The 13,272-nt window shown below is 33.2% G+C and overlaps 1 protein-coding gene across 1 annotated transcript in view; it reads left to right on the top strand.

The window, feature by feature from the left end:
• Nucleotides 1-247: 247 nt before the first annotated feature.
• The window catches only part of LOC115212273 (protein fuzzy homolog), a 527,612-nt gene continuing 514,587 nt past the window's right edge, over nucleotides 248-13,272 (top strand). Inside the window, exons 1-3 of the mRNA XM_036503151.1 lie at nucleotides 248-271; nucleotides 389-484; nucleotides 3,576-3,679. Of these exons, the coding sequence (XP_036359044.1) occupies nucleotides 248-271; nucleotides 389-484; nucleotides 3,576-3,679 (224 nt within the window). The remainder of the gene's footprint in view (nucleotides 272-388; nucleotides 485-3,575; nucleotides 3,680-13,272) is intronic.

Genomic DNA, 13,272 nt, shown 5'->3' with positions numbered 1-13,272 from the left:
TAATACCCAGAAGGGCTCGATATGAATCACGACTATAAGATACTCGGTTATGGTTAAACAGCACCGCAAAATGTGGGAGTAGTTAGGAATCTAAATCGTAGGAGACAGACACACAACCTCACTTTTATATATAAAGATTAACAATAAGCAGAACCAAAATAGAGGAGCAAGCGCAACAACAAGGCGTTCTAAAGTAAACTCATAATATAAGAAATTTAGCTCCATCTTTATTTTTTCAGTTTCTTAAATGTCTGTAGCATTTATCATTGATGTTTGTCTTGTTTCTTCTTGTTATTTAAACCTAATTAAGCAAATGTGATCAAAACTGTTCCCGCCATGACAACTCCATCTAATTTTAGTCTTTTTTTCCTTTTCTTTCATTACACAGGTTCCATACCGTCTGCTTATTTTCAACCTAATAAAAGATGTTGAAGTTTGTCTGTTGTGTGGTTCGAGCCCAACTCTAGGAAAGCTCGAGAAAGAGGTAAGTGGAAATTTTATTTATTTCTTCTTCATTTCTCTTTGTCTCCATTCATATGTTCTGTCTACAAGCATCAGCAATCATGGACCTTTAATATCAAAGTTTGAAGATTCATAATTTTTGCGGGGATAAAGAGGACAGTGGTTTCCAGTTATCTTCTGCCAGTTTACTTACAGTTTGTTCTACTAGCCTCCAGCTCTCCTGAACTTACCCATAACCCTTTAACATTTAAGCAGGCCATATTGTGTTTGGCACCTGTGCGGGTGGCACGTAAAAAGCACCCACTACACTCACGGAGTGGTTGGCGTTAGGAAGGGCATCCAGCCGTAGAAACACTGCCAGATCTGACTGGGCCTGATGAAGCCTTCCGGTTTCACAGACCCCAGTTGAACCGTCCAACCCATGCTAGCATGGAAAACGGACGCTAAATGATGATGATGATGATGATATCAGGCCCAAATATTCTACTGGCTTTATGTTCAAACCAGCCAGATCTGGCCTCTCACACTTACCCTACAATGTCATTGTAAAAATAAACAATCACATCATCAAAATCTCCAATCTACGAGGTAAAGGGTAAAGACCCCCCTTTGGTCATGAATGACCATGGGGTTGCGCATAGAAAGTTCTCCTCCCAGGCACAAGTTCTGGCAATGTCATTTATAGAAGACCAGCAGTTGCCAATGCCTACCAGCCTCCAGACTCCATACCATTGATGTTATCCAAGGGAAGAGCAAAGGCTGATACAACCAGGCACCAGTGACATCACAACTCATTTCTGCAGCTGAGTGAACTGGAGGAACATGAAATAAAGTGTTTTGCTCATGAACACAGCACACAGCCCAGCCTGGGAATTGAACACACTACCTCACGATTGTGAGCCTGACACTCCAACCACTAAGCTATGAGATAATGCATGATTAATTCAAAACAATGAGAATGAACAAGCATTACACTCAACAGAATAATTTTAATTCTAAGGCACAGGGTCTGTTTAACCCTTAGGTAGAGGGAAATTGTTTACTCTTTTACTCTTTTACTTGTTTCAGTCATTTTGACTGCGGCCAAACTGCTTTAAGTGTTATGAAACATTAATTTTCATACATATACAAAGGGGTGCTGAAAAGTTCCTGGCTCTAAGGGTATGATGAAAGGCCTGGTTGGAGGCACAACCTTCTGAATTCTTTTACAGGGCTTAGAAAAATGGAAGGACTGCTGCAATAAGTGTATGAATCTGAGAGGAGAATATGTTGAATAAAATCATGATTAACTGATCCTTCTGTATTTTCTTTCACCCAAAGTCAGGAACTTTTCGGCACCTACCTCATAAACTGCAACTAGTGATGTATTTAAGTTTCTCACAGTCTGCAGTGCAAAATTATCCATTTTAAAGCTTTCATGTTTAAAATAAAATTTCCATCATAATTCTGTTATGTTCCAAACAGCAGCTAAAAGGTAGAGATTAATTATTTTACTAAATTCATCCAGCTTCTAGATTATCTTCAAAATTAATTGAGACAAACAAGCTGTATATTTCGTTAGATTTGATTATGAAAGGGTATTAATGCATCAGCACTGGCAGTTTTATTGTCATGTGTCATGTAAAGAGTGAAGTTAGTGGTAAAAAAAAATCAACGTTTAAACATAAGCTATATTTTTTTCTTATATTTCCCAATGTATATTTGGTTGGATTTTGGACCCAGAGTTTATATTTCTAAACAAATGGTTTTAGTGAACAAGAACATGATCAAACTTGATTTAGAAATAAAGATCTTTGCTTTAAAACCACTTTGGGACCATGTACATAGCCAGGAGAATAAAGCATCTGATGATAATCAGAGATCAAACTCACCTAAATATAATCTAGATGTAAGCATTAAGATACATTTCATCTCTGAAGATGAGATTAACAATGCAGAAAAATTATAAAGCTTTTCAGTATTTATATATATATTTTTTATATATATTCTCCTGTTTCATCTCTATTTCTTATACTTTATTTCAAGAATGCCAATATTTTTTTTTGGTCTTTTTAAGTCACCAGCTTCTATCTATCAGTTTTTACCAGTTTTACCACCATTGCTTGTTTAGTTTTTCTTTTTTACTTTATTCTTTTTTCTCTATTACATTTTAAATTTTATTCCTTATATTCAATTCTTACACCAAGTCAGTCTTTCCTTCAATATTTCAACTAACCAGTTTGACAAAGTTCATCACTCTCCAGCCTAATGATTTTGATCTGAAATTACCTGAAGTGTAACTAGCTCAACCAGGCATTCAGTTGGCATTACAGAACTCGGATTTCTGGAAAACTACCAATCCTTTACCACACTCACCAACATATACATAAGTTCACTTCACAATCATGAGATCCCAGTTTTAGTCCAGCTGTGTGACATCTTCTGGCCTGAAAGAAATAACTTTAAAACAGTTCTATTACAAACTAGCAGTATCGCCCGGCGTTGCTCGGGTTTGTAAGGGAAATAACTATATAAGCATTTTTAGAGAGTTACTTCCCTTATATAACCCGAGCAAAAATCATTAAAAATGCGGAAAAATGATGGTAAATTTTTTTTTAAATCGTAGACGCGCGCTAATACCCAGAAGGGCTCTATATGAATGACAACTATAAGATACCCGCTTTTGGTTAAACTGCACCGCAAAATGTGGGAGTAGTTAGGAATCTAAATCAGAGGAGACAGAGTCTCACACACACAACTTCAATTTTATATATAAAGATTATGTTATCAGATTTATTACTGAGATTGTTTATTATTATTAAATGCATTTTGTCTATGAGAAAATCAAACCTACAACTAATTCTAAATACAGTTAAAAACAACTCACTAAAACTGTTTGGTCAAATCAAGAATTCAACATGTGGATTTTTCTTCTTGAAAGCTATCTGCAGGATATAATTCCTAGAAAATGAAACTGAGGGTGACCTAACAGCAGAAAAAAGATAAAATCCTAAAATGGTTTCAGCAAAAAGAGAAAGATGGGTGGGGGGGATATGTTAAAGATGCTTCATGCTTTGTTGCATGGGGGAAATAATGAGTGAGAAGACCAAATTATTTTTGTTGTATTTTCACAGATAACAAGGTTCTGGAAACCAGCTCTTGACACTTTGAAATCAGTCCGACAGGTTTTCCCAAGAAATTTTCAAATTACTTCTTCCATTGATCCAAACATTCTTGGGTAAGTAAAGCAGTTTCTTTTTTTTTTTTTCTATCCTGATAAACAAATAACATACAAAAAAAAACAAAAAAGGAAAGAAGCAAAGAAAAAAGAAATGAAGAGTAAAAAAGAAAGGAAAAAAAAAAGAAAATACAAGAGGCTGAGTTTTTGTTAATTTGTTGATAATTCGTCTGATACTGAACCTATCTTTAGAGATGAAAGACTTTTTATTTTTTAATACTTAATCTACACTAAAAAGATGGATCTGAAATTATCTTAAGTTTCTGAAGTGTAACTAGCTCAACCAGGCATTCAGTTGGCATCACAGAACTTGGCTTTCTGGAAAGGAAAAAGAAAAAGAAAAATACAAGAGGACAAAACCTTGTGGTATTTAGTTACGATCCTTTTTGTTCTAAGTTCAAATCCTGCTCTGACCAACTTTGTCTTTCATTCTTCCAGCATTGATAAAATTGATAGGTGCAGGAGTGGCTGTGTGGTAAGTAGCTTGCTAACCAACCACATGGTTCCGGGTTCAGTCCCACTGCGTGGCATCTTGGGCAAGTGTCTTCTGCTATAGCACCGGGCCGACCAATGCCTTGTGAGTGGATTTGGTAGACGGAATCTGAAAGAAGCCTGTATATATATGTATGTGTGTTTGTGTGTCCGTGTTTGTCCCCCTAGCATTGCTTGACAACCGATGCTGGTGTGTTTACGTCCCCGTCACTTAGCGGTTCGGCAAAAGAGACCGATAGAATAAGTACTGGGCTTACAAAGAATAAGTCCCAGAGTCGATTTGCTCGACTAAAAGGCAATGCTCCAGCATGGCCGCAGTCAAATGACTGAAACAAGTAAAAGAGAGTAAAGAGTAAAATGAAATACTAGTTAGGTCAGTATAATCGACTGTTGCCTTCCCAAAATCTAAGATGTTTTCACTTTGTAAAATGATGACATTTACAATACAAGTTAGTTGATTGGCAGAATCAACAGAGCATTTGACAAAATGCCTTTTGTTTAGCCCCAGCCCTTTACATTGTGAGTTTAATTCCTGCCAAATACAACTTTGCATCTCATCCTTCTGATGTCAACAAAATAAAGTGGCAGTCAAGTTCTGGGAGCAGTTCAATCAACTATACCCACTCCAACAAAATTCTTAACTTTGTAATTGTGGTAAAAATCTATTTTTAAATGTAGTCTACCTATTGATGGTCTTATATTTCTCAAAGTGAATTTGACTAGATTTGAATCTAAAGCCTTTTATTTCTAAACTAATGGTTTATCACACTTGATCTAGAAATAATGATTCATAGCTTAAAACCACTTTGGATCCATGTATATAACCAGAGAATAAAACATCAGATAATAAATGATTCAAACTCATCTAAACAGTATAGATATAGACATTACATTATATTTTCATCTCTGAAGATGAGGTTTAACAGTGTAGAGAAATTATAACCTCACCATTGTCTATATTATTTTTATGTTATTTTCATAATCTATCATTTCTCTCTATTATGCATGCTTTTTTCCCCCAATAATACCAGTTCTATGTTTTGTTTACCATTATTTTACATTTTTCTTTTAACAATTTCATTTTAAACTTCATTCCTTATATTCAATTCTTACAAGTGAGCCCTTCTTCAGCCTTTCAGCAAACCAGGAGCATATGTTTTTTTTTTGTTTTTGTTTTTTTTTTGGTTTTGGTAGACATTTTATTAATGGGGGTGAAAAAAAATCTTTGTCTCTTATTTTTCATTTCATGCACCTTATAAACTCTTGTATTATACTTAACAATATGTTGTCCCCAATACCTTGGAAATTTCTTTAAATTGAAAAATCTTGTTTGACATAAAATTAATTATCAATTCCTCTTTGTTTCATTATATGTTTGAGATGAATTTCAGAAGAAACTGATTGAACTGTAAAATTCATATATTTTGCCTCTCAGTCATGAAATTTTTGTTCCGCTTAAGTTTATTCATTTTTTTTTTGGTATTTTTTTTGGCAGTAACAAAAGCAGTTTTCTGTTCTTTATTTTTTTATTTGTTATTGAATCTAACAGGATTTTTTCTTTTGTGTTTGGAAGTTTTTCTCTCTTTACAATGATACAACATTGTGTTATATATTTTGTACAGTATTTTGAGTTTTTTTACATTATATATATATATATATTATATATATATATATATATATATATATATATATTATATATATATATATATATATATGTATACACATATATATATACAGACATATGTATATACAAATATATACATGTATATGCATATACATATATATACACATATATATATACATGTATATACATGTATATATATATATATATAAATATATATAACCTTCTTACTACACAACAAAACTAAATGAAAACTGTAGAATTATAGACAGGAACTCATAAATATGCAACATAGTTTTTCATTTTTTGTAAATTTTCTTTCACTGATACTCATTTCTATTTAATTTTTTTAAATAAAAAACGTATTTTCATATGGCTCCAAGTAACAAACAGTACAAAATACTGATTGTTTATGTGTGATGAGGCCTAAAAATGTAGGGTTTGCTGAACACTTCACCTTACAGTATCTGTAACTAATCAACAGTAGGTGGCAGTAAAGCAAGATTTGATGTTGCTATGGTTTGGGTTTGAGAGTAAACATTATTGTGTGTGTGTGTGTTTTTTTTTTTGTTTTTTTTTAATTAACAAGAAAAAATTTAGAACAAATTGAGGTAGAGACACTCCATCTACATCCTCCTCACTGCCCTGTATTAACAGTAGTAGTTCAGTAGGGTGGCAGATGTATTTACTGTGAGATTTTAGGTGCTGAAGAATAAATGAAACACAAAGAAAATCATTCCGTGAAATAATTGTTAAGAATATCCCAATCGTGTGTGTATGTGTGTGTGTGTTATGTGTGTGTTGTGTGTGCGTGTTATGTGTTTGTGTTGTGTGTGTGCTAAGAACATACATAAACATGCAAATGACTAATGGAAACATTTTTTCTGCTCATTTACATTATATATATATATATATATATATATATATATATATATATATATATATATATATATATATATGTATGTATATATGTATATATGTATATATATATGTATATATACACACATATACAAACATACATAAGCATGAACACGCAAACATACACACACACACACACACACACGGAAGACAAAGCAAAGCAGGAGGTATTGTTTATAAAATATTTAGTTACATTAAAAATGAAACACACATAAGATGGTGTAAACCTGATACTTTATAAACAATCTCCTGTTATTCTTTCACCATGTACTCTGTGACACACATTACCAACTGTAGATTCCAACCAAATTGATACATGGACTCTGATACTGAATCATTCTCATGGATTCTCTTCAGACATACAGAAATACAACATAGTTCTAACCACTGATTGTTTGTTGTGCAACTTAAATTCTAAATACACCATATACATACACACATGCATATATACATGTATATGTATATATATATATATATATATATATTATATATATATATATATATATATATATATAAAGTTAATCCAAACAAGAAAGCACAAGGACGTGGAACAAATATAGTATTATCGGACGCTCAGGAAAGAAGGAGGGTTTAATGTTTCGAGCGGAGCTCTTTGTCGGAAACATAGGAGAAGGAAAGATCCAGAGAAGGGAAGACAGAGGAAAAAAAAATCGCACACGAGGTCACATTTTGAAAGACCCATATATATATATGTATATATCACTGTGATCACTGTGACCGACCAGGTTATCAGATGTTGCTACACATCGCTGGTCACAATGCGCTTCACATTGTTTTAGCCTTCAAATGATGCCACCCCACTGGCTAAGTCAGCAGGCCAACAGAAGAAAGAGTGAGAGAAAGTTGTGGCGAAAGAGTACAGTAGGGATCGCCACCACCCCCTGCCGGAGCCTCGTGGAGCTTTAGGTGTTTTCGCTCAATAAACACTCACAACGCCCAGTCTGGGAATTGAAATTGCGATCCTACGACTGCGAGTCCGCTGCCCTAACCACTGGGCCATTGCACCTCCACATATGTGTATATATATATATATAGTTAATCCAAACATGAAAACACAAAGAGAAAACACAACAACGCAAGGACGTGGAACAAATATAGTGTTATTGGGCGCTCAGGAAGGAAGGAAAGAAGGAGGGTTTTACGTTTCGAGCAGAGCTCTTCATCAGAAACATAGGAAAAGGAAAGATCCATATATATGTATACACATAAGAAGAAAACAAAGAAAAATTCTTTAATACATCATTAATGATTTGTTATAATTGTTTCTGTACAAACTCTATTTGCAACACCAGTTTATGCAAAATTTTAAAGTGAAAATTTACATAGTGTTTGAGGTTTTAGACATTAGAGAGGCACTTTATCACTCTTGCGGCATGGAGGATTCATTTTAGACTATCTGCAACCTGTTTAAATGACACAGTTCCACTGTAATTCCATCATGTCAGAGACTAGATTGTAAATAGTGCAATGAAAATTTTGGTATCAAGTAAGGTTCATGGCTTTGTGCACTTTTGAAAACCTGAAATGAGTCTTCTATACTGTAACTGCTTTAGTTTCAAACCACAGTCTCAGATTAAACCATTTGGTGGACAAGCACAACTCATGTGTGTGTGTGTGTGTGTGTGTGTGTGTGTGTTTGTGTGTGTGTGTACACATATGTATATATATAATGGAATAATTACTATGAAGCATTGTGTAGAATATATTGTATAAAGGGTCATGGGTAAAGCCAGAACAATGTGAAATAAATGCAAGGCAAATCCCAAGAAAACAAATATATGAATTAATGTAGACTTACCTTGCATTCAATATTTCGGAGTTATGACCCCATTTTTCAGAAACTGACGAATGTTGCCGATATGCATGTGTGTGAGCTCACACACACATGCATCGGCAACATTTATCAGTTTCACACACACATCATTATTATTATTATTTTTATTATTATTATTTATTATTATTATTATTATTATTATTATTATTATTCAGCTCACTGCTTGGAATCGAACTTGGAATCTCGGGGTTTAGATTCCCAAGATTCTGAGTTCGACTCCAAGCCGTGAGCTGAATAATAATAATAATAATAATAATAATAATAATAATAATAATAATAATAATGATAATGATAACATCGTAAAATACCTTAGGAATCAGAACCCAGGTTCAAAATTTCCCCAAGATACCTGATGAAGGCTGAAGGGATCAGCTGAAACGTTGTGGTAACAACAAACAAGATGAGGCGAAATATCCATCAAATGTAAATAATGTACATAATTCCTCATATTTTAAATATAGAACTGGATGCTAAATGCTGATGATGATGAAGATTCACAGTTAGTAGTGCAAGTGGCACAATTTTAACTTGTTATATGATATTAGGTACCCTGTAAATCCAATTTGCAAAGCAACACTTGCAGCACATGTCATGTGGTGTAAAAATATGGTAAATGAAAACAAATAAATAATCATTTATTCAATTCATGCTACATGCATCTCAGTAGCATGGCAATTTGTATACAATGTATTACATATTATGATGTGAGATAACATAATTTTCATTACATAATATACTTGATACTAGCCATCTGTTCATGATGCCTGAAGAGACGGCTGGTAATGAAAATTATGTAGTCTCATAACATTTATTCTGTAATATGTCGTATGTAAATAAAATACCTTGTTTAACTCTGTTCAATCTACCTTGGCAAAGAAAAGTGACATGGCAAAATAAAACTCAACAACTAGTAAAAATGACATTCACAATGGACACAAACAATCATTGTATCAATTCAACAAATTTCTTCCATTTTCATGTAATAGAAATGTTTTATCATTTTTATACTGAACTAATTGAATTTCATCAAAATCTCGAATTTGTAAATTGTAACAGGGCTAAGTGATATATATATATATATATATATATATATATATTGGTTTGGTATCTTAAAGACAACAATAAGGATTTTAAGTTAGATTGGTTCATCCTGTCCATCTCTTTCCCTCATGACAAGGTCAAAGGATTCTGTAACATTTGCAACTCTGAACTCTTCCATATTCTCTTCTCTAAGAATCACCTTGTTAACACATAGAGTGATCTTACGAATGTAAGCACTGGCAGAAACACACCTTTAGCTCATATAAGTGATTTATACCAGTCTGTATAGTTTGAACATTTAGTTCACCTTGCACTTTACTTCAATAGAGAAGTCTACTTCCAAGCCTTTGAACATTTTTTTCAACCAACATATCCCTCTATATTTCTCCTTTATTTGTTCTCTACTTATTATTTTTTTACCCCTTCTCTTTCTATGGTCTACTTTCGATGTCAGATCTACTAACAGTTATCTTTTAAAATACTTAATAGCGTTCTGTTTATCATTTATGCAGTCATCAAAATTGTTATAATATCTTGTTGTTGAGATGGGTTCTCTTTCTTTCCTGAAGAGAAGATTACATTATTTTACACCGTTTATTCCTTTGGAATAAAACCAATGTTGTCTTCGAAACAAATGTCGAAATTAAAAGAATTTCAATAACATGTGCGTTCAACTCCATTTATTTACTCATACTATACAAATTACTGCACATTAACTCAGAGTTTCTACCTTTGAATTGGTTGCTACATCCTTGTTACTTGCGTGAATTTTGCTACCCTGGTAACTGTTTATTGAATTTTCCATGTTAACTGTAAACAAAGGATAATTCATTCATCCATTTATATATATATATATATTGAGAGAGAGAGGGGTGGGAGAGAAAGCATTACAGCATTATAGCTTAAGAAGAGTTAAACTCTTCTTCTTAAGCTATAAAAAAACAATACAAATTCAACGCTATTTTTATGTTCACCTATATCCTTACAAATACATTGACATTAATATCTTTATGTTTGTTGCTAAAAGTTCAGTTAAACTTTCCTATTCTTTTCGCATAAGAAATATATTACGCTGTCTCTTGTACTAATCAACATACCATTACAGAATATGAATAACTCAATATCATATTGGTTAACAAACTCTCCAGTTGTCAAGCTGTCTGATTCCTTAGTATTTATTTTTATATAAAAAAAATTTTAATGGATAATAATATACCAAACCAGCTTGCAACGTTTAATTAAATATATATCTTTCATTTCCATTAAGACTCATTACCAACTGAAAAGCAATTTACTTGTCATGATTACATAAAATTAAGTTGGTTTTTAGACTAAGAAATATGATGGCTCATTTCTGTTATGTAAATAACTATTTAGGTTCATGAAAAATATGACATGATAGCTAGTCAATGCTAAAGAAATCAATCCTTTGCAAAGATCATCATCATCATCATCATCGTCATTTTGGGTCCACTTTCCATACTTGCAAAAATTGGACAGATCCTCATAGTTCAAGTCAGTTCTTGAACTAAATTGTGAAAACTTGTTCAACTCTTGCAAGCATGTTCTTCAGTTTTTTGCCTAAAGTGCTTTTCTTTTGCAGTGTTTATTCACTCTAGCTGTTGACAATAGAAACTAACTTTATGCTATAAAAGTCTCAGGAATTTGAGGGTTAGTTTATTTGCTTTAAATAACCAACATTAACATTTAAGTTTCCGTTTATAATACTTACAATACTTATGTGGAGGTGCATGGCTAAGTGGTTAGAGCATAAGGCTCACAATCATTAGGCAGTGAGTTCGATTCCTGGACTGGGCTGTGTGCTGTGTTCTTAAGCACGATTCTTGTTGCTCCAGTTCATTCAGCTGTAGAAATGAGTTGTGACATCACTGGTGCCCAGCTGTATTGGCCTTTGCCTTTCCCTTGGATAACATTGGTGGCATGGAGAGGGGAGGCTTGTATGCACGGGCAACTGCTGGTCTTTCATAAACAACCTTGTCTAGACTTGTGCCTCTGGGGGGAACTTTTGTAGGTGCAATCCCATGGTCATTCATGGCTGAAGGAGATCTTTACCCATTTTTATTCTATAATACTTATTTACATTTCATCGAAGTCATTACATCATTCAGAAGTACTCCCTCATATTGAAGTATTAGTAAGGCCATGCAAAAGTTTATTCACTCTCACTCATTATTTCTAGATTGGTAAGTCATGTGGCACTTACCTTAATAATTGATGTCTTTTATTAAACTGCTTCCTAATCTTAATAAGTGATGGAAGATAGAAAATTGAGTTACTGTGCAAATACTGCTGCATTTAGAAAAGAAACTTACTGAAATGTGGTTTGCTGCAAATGCAGCAGTACACTACATCGGGTGGTCCTCAAAAGACTTGAGGTTTTGTCTTCCTTAATGTTCAGTCTTCTTTCTTCCCTTCTATGATCTCAAGTTAATTAATTATCAACCTAATAAAGGAACTTGTACCTTGATACTTCACCTCTTAGAAATAATCCATTCTTTCAGAAATTATATCCCACTACCTTTAAAAAAAATGGAAGGACACATTGGATAATACACTGCAGATCTATCTTGGCTAGAGGTCTTTTGATCATTTGTTCTGCTTGATTGGAGCTAATCTAGAGCTAAAAAATAATAGCAACAACCATCAACTAATTATAGTAAAACAACCTGTGGCTGATTTTTCTTTCAATATATTCTAGTTTTATTTGGTCAACTTTTTCTGATAGAATATATTTACAAAACATCTTGAGTTTTTTTTTTTTATAGAGGATTATTTCTACTCTCACCAGTTTAGAAATTAGAAAGCATTATTCCTTGGGTGTATTCTCTGAGCAGGCATTTTAATAAATTAAACATTTTTACAGAATCAATACTGTTTTCTCCTGTTTAGTAACCCAGTGTTCAATTATGTTTTTAAAACTAGTTTAAATGCCTGAACAGCAAGTACTTTGACTTAATTACTGGTACCAGTACAGCAACTGAATGAGGATATTTTCATATATTTTTGGCTACATTTCTAAAATTTACATTAACATTGAGTAAATAATTACAGTTTAGCTGTTATATAAGAAATATGTACTCTTAAATAATGATTACTGTCCCATGAAAACAAGTGGATACAATATATATCTACCTACAGTTGTTACTAAGGTTTTTAAGGATTGTTGAAAGATGTTTAGAATTAATGTGACTGTACTACATATTGCTGTAGACCCAGTATGATTGAATGTTTACGAAACTTTTTCAGTTACAGCACTCCAGGTTCAATCCCATTGTGGGACATCTTGGGCATATGACTTTTATCATAACCTTAGACTAGACCATGCTTTGTGAGGGAACTGGTTCACAGAAACTGTATGGAGGGCTCCTTTCAGGAGATGTCCTGTAATTCAAAGGCCCAACCTTGTCACACACAGTACCATACTGATTTCGCCTAAGGACTATGTTAAGGGTACACATGTCTATGAAATACTCAACCACTTTGATTCAATAAGCTTGACAGTTAGCTCACTTGCTCAACTGAAAACTCATAGTTGGACATTTTGACTGACATCCATTTATTTTATTTTATTTTATTTTATTTTATTTTATTAGCATAGCTGCTAAAATGATCATGTGACATCATAGAAAAATTACCAAAATGTTG

This window comes from Octopus sinensis, linkage group LG5 (assembly GCF_006345805.1).
Source record: "Octopus sinensis linkage group LG5, ASM634580v1, whole genome shotgun sequence".
NCBI classification, from domain to species: domain Eukaryota; kingdom Metazoa; phylum Mollusca; class Cephalopoda; order Octopoda; family Octopodidae; genus Octopus; species Octopus sinensis.
Note: the sequence above shows the minus strand (reverse complement) of the source record. Positions and strands in the feature narration are given on the sequence as shown.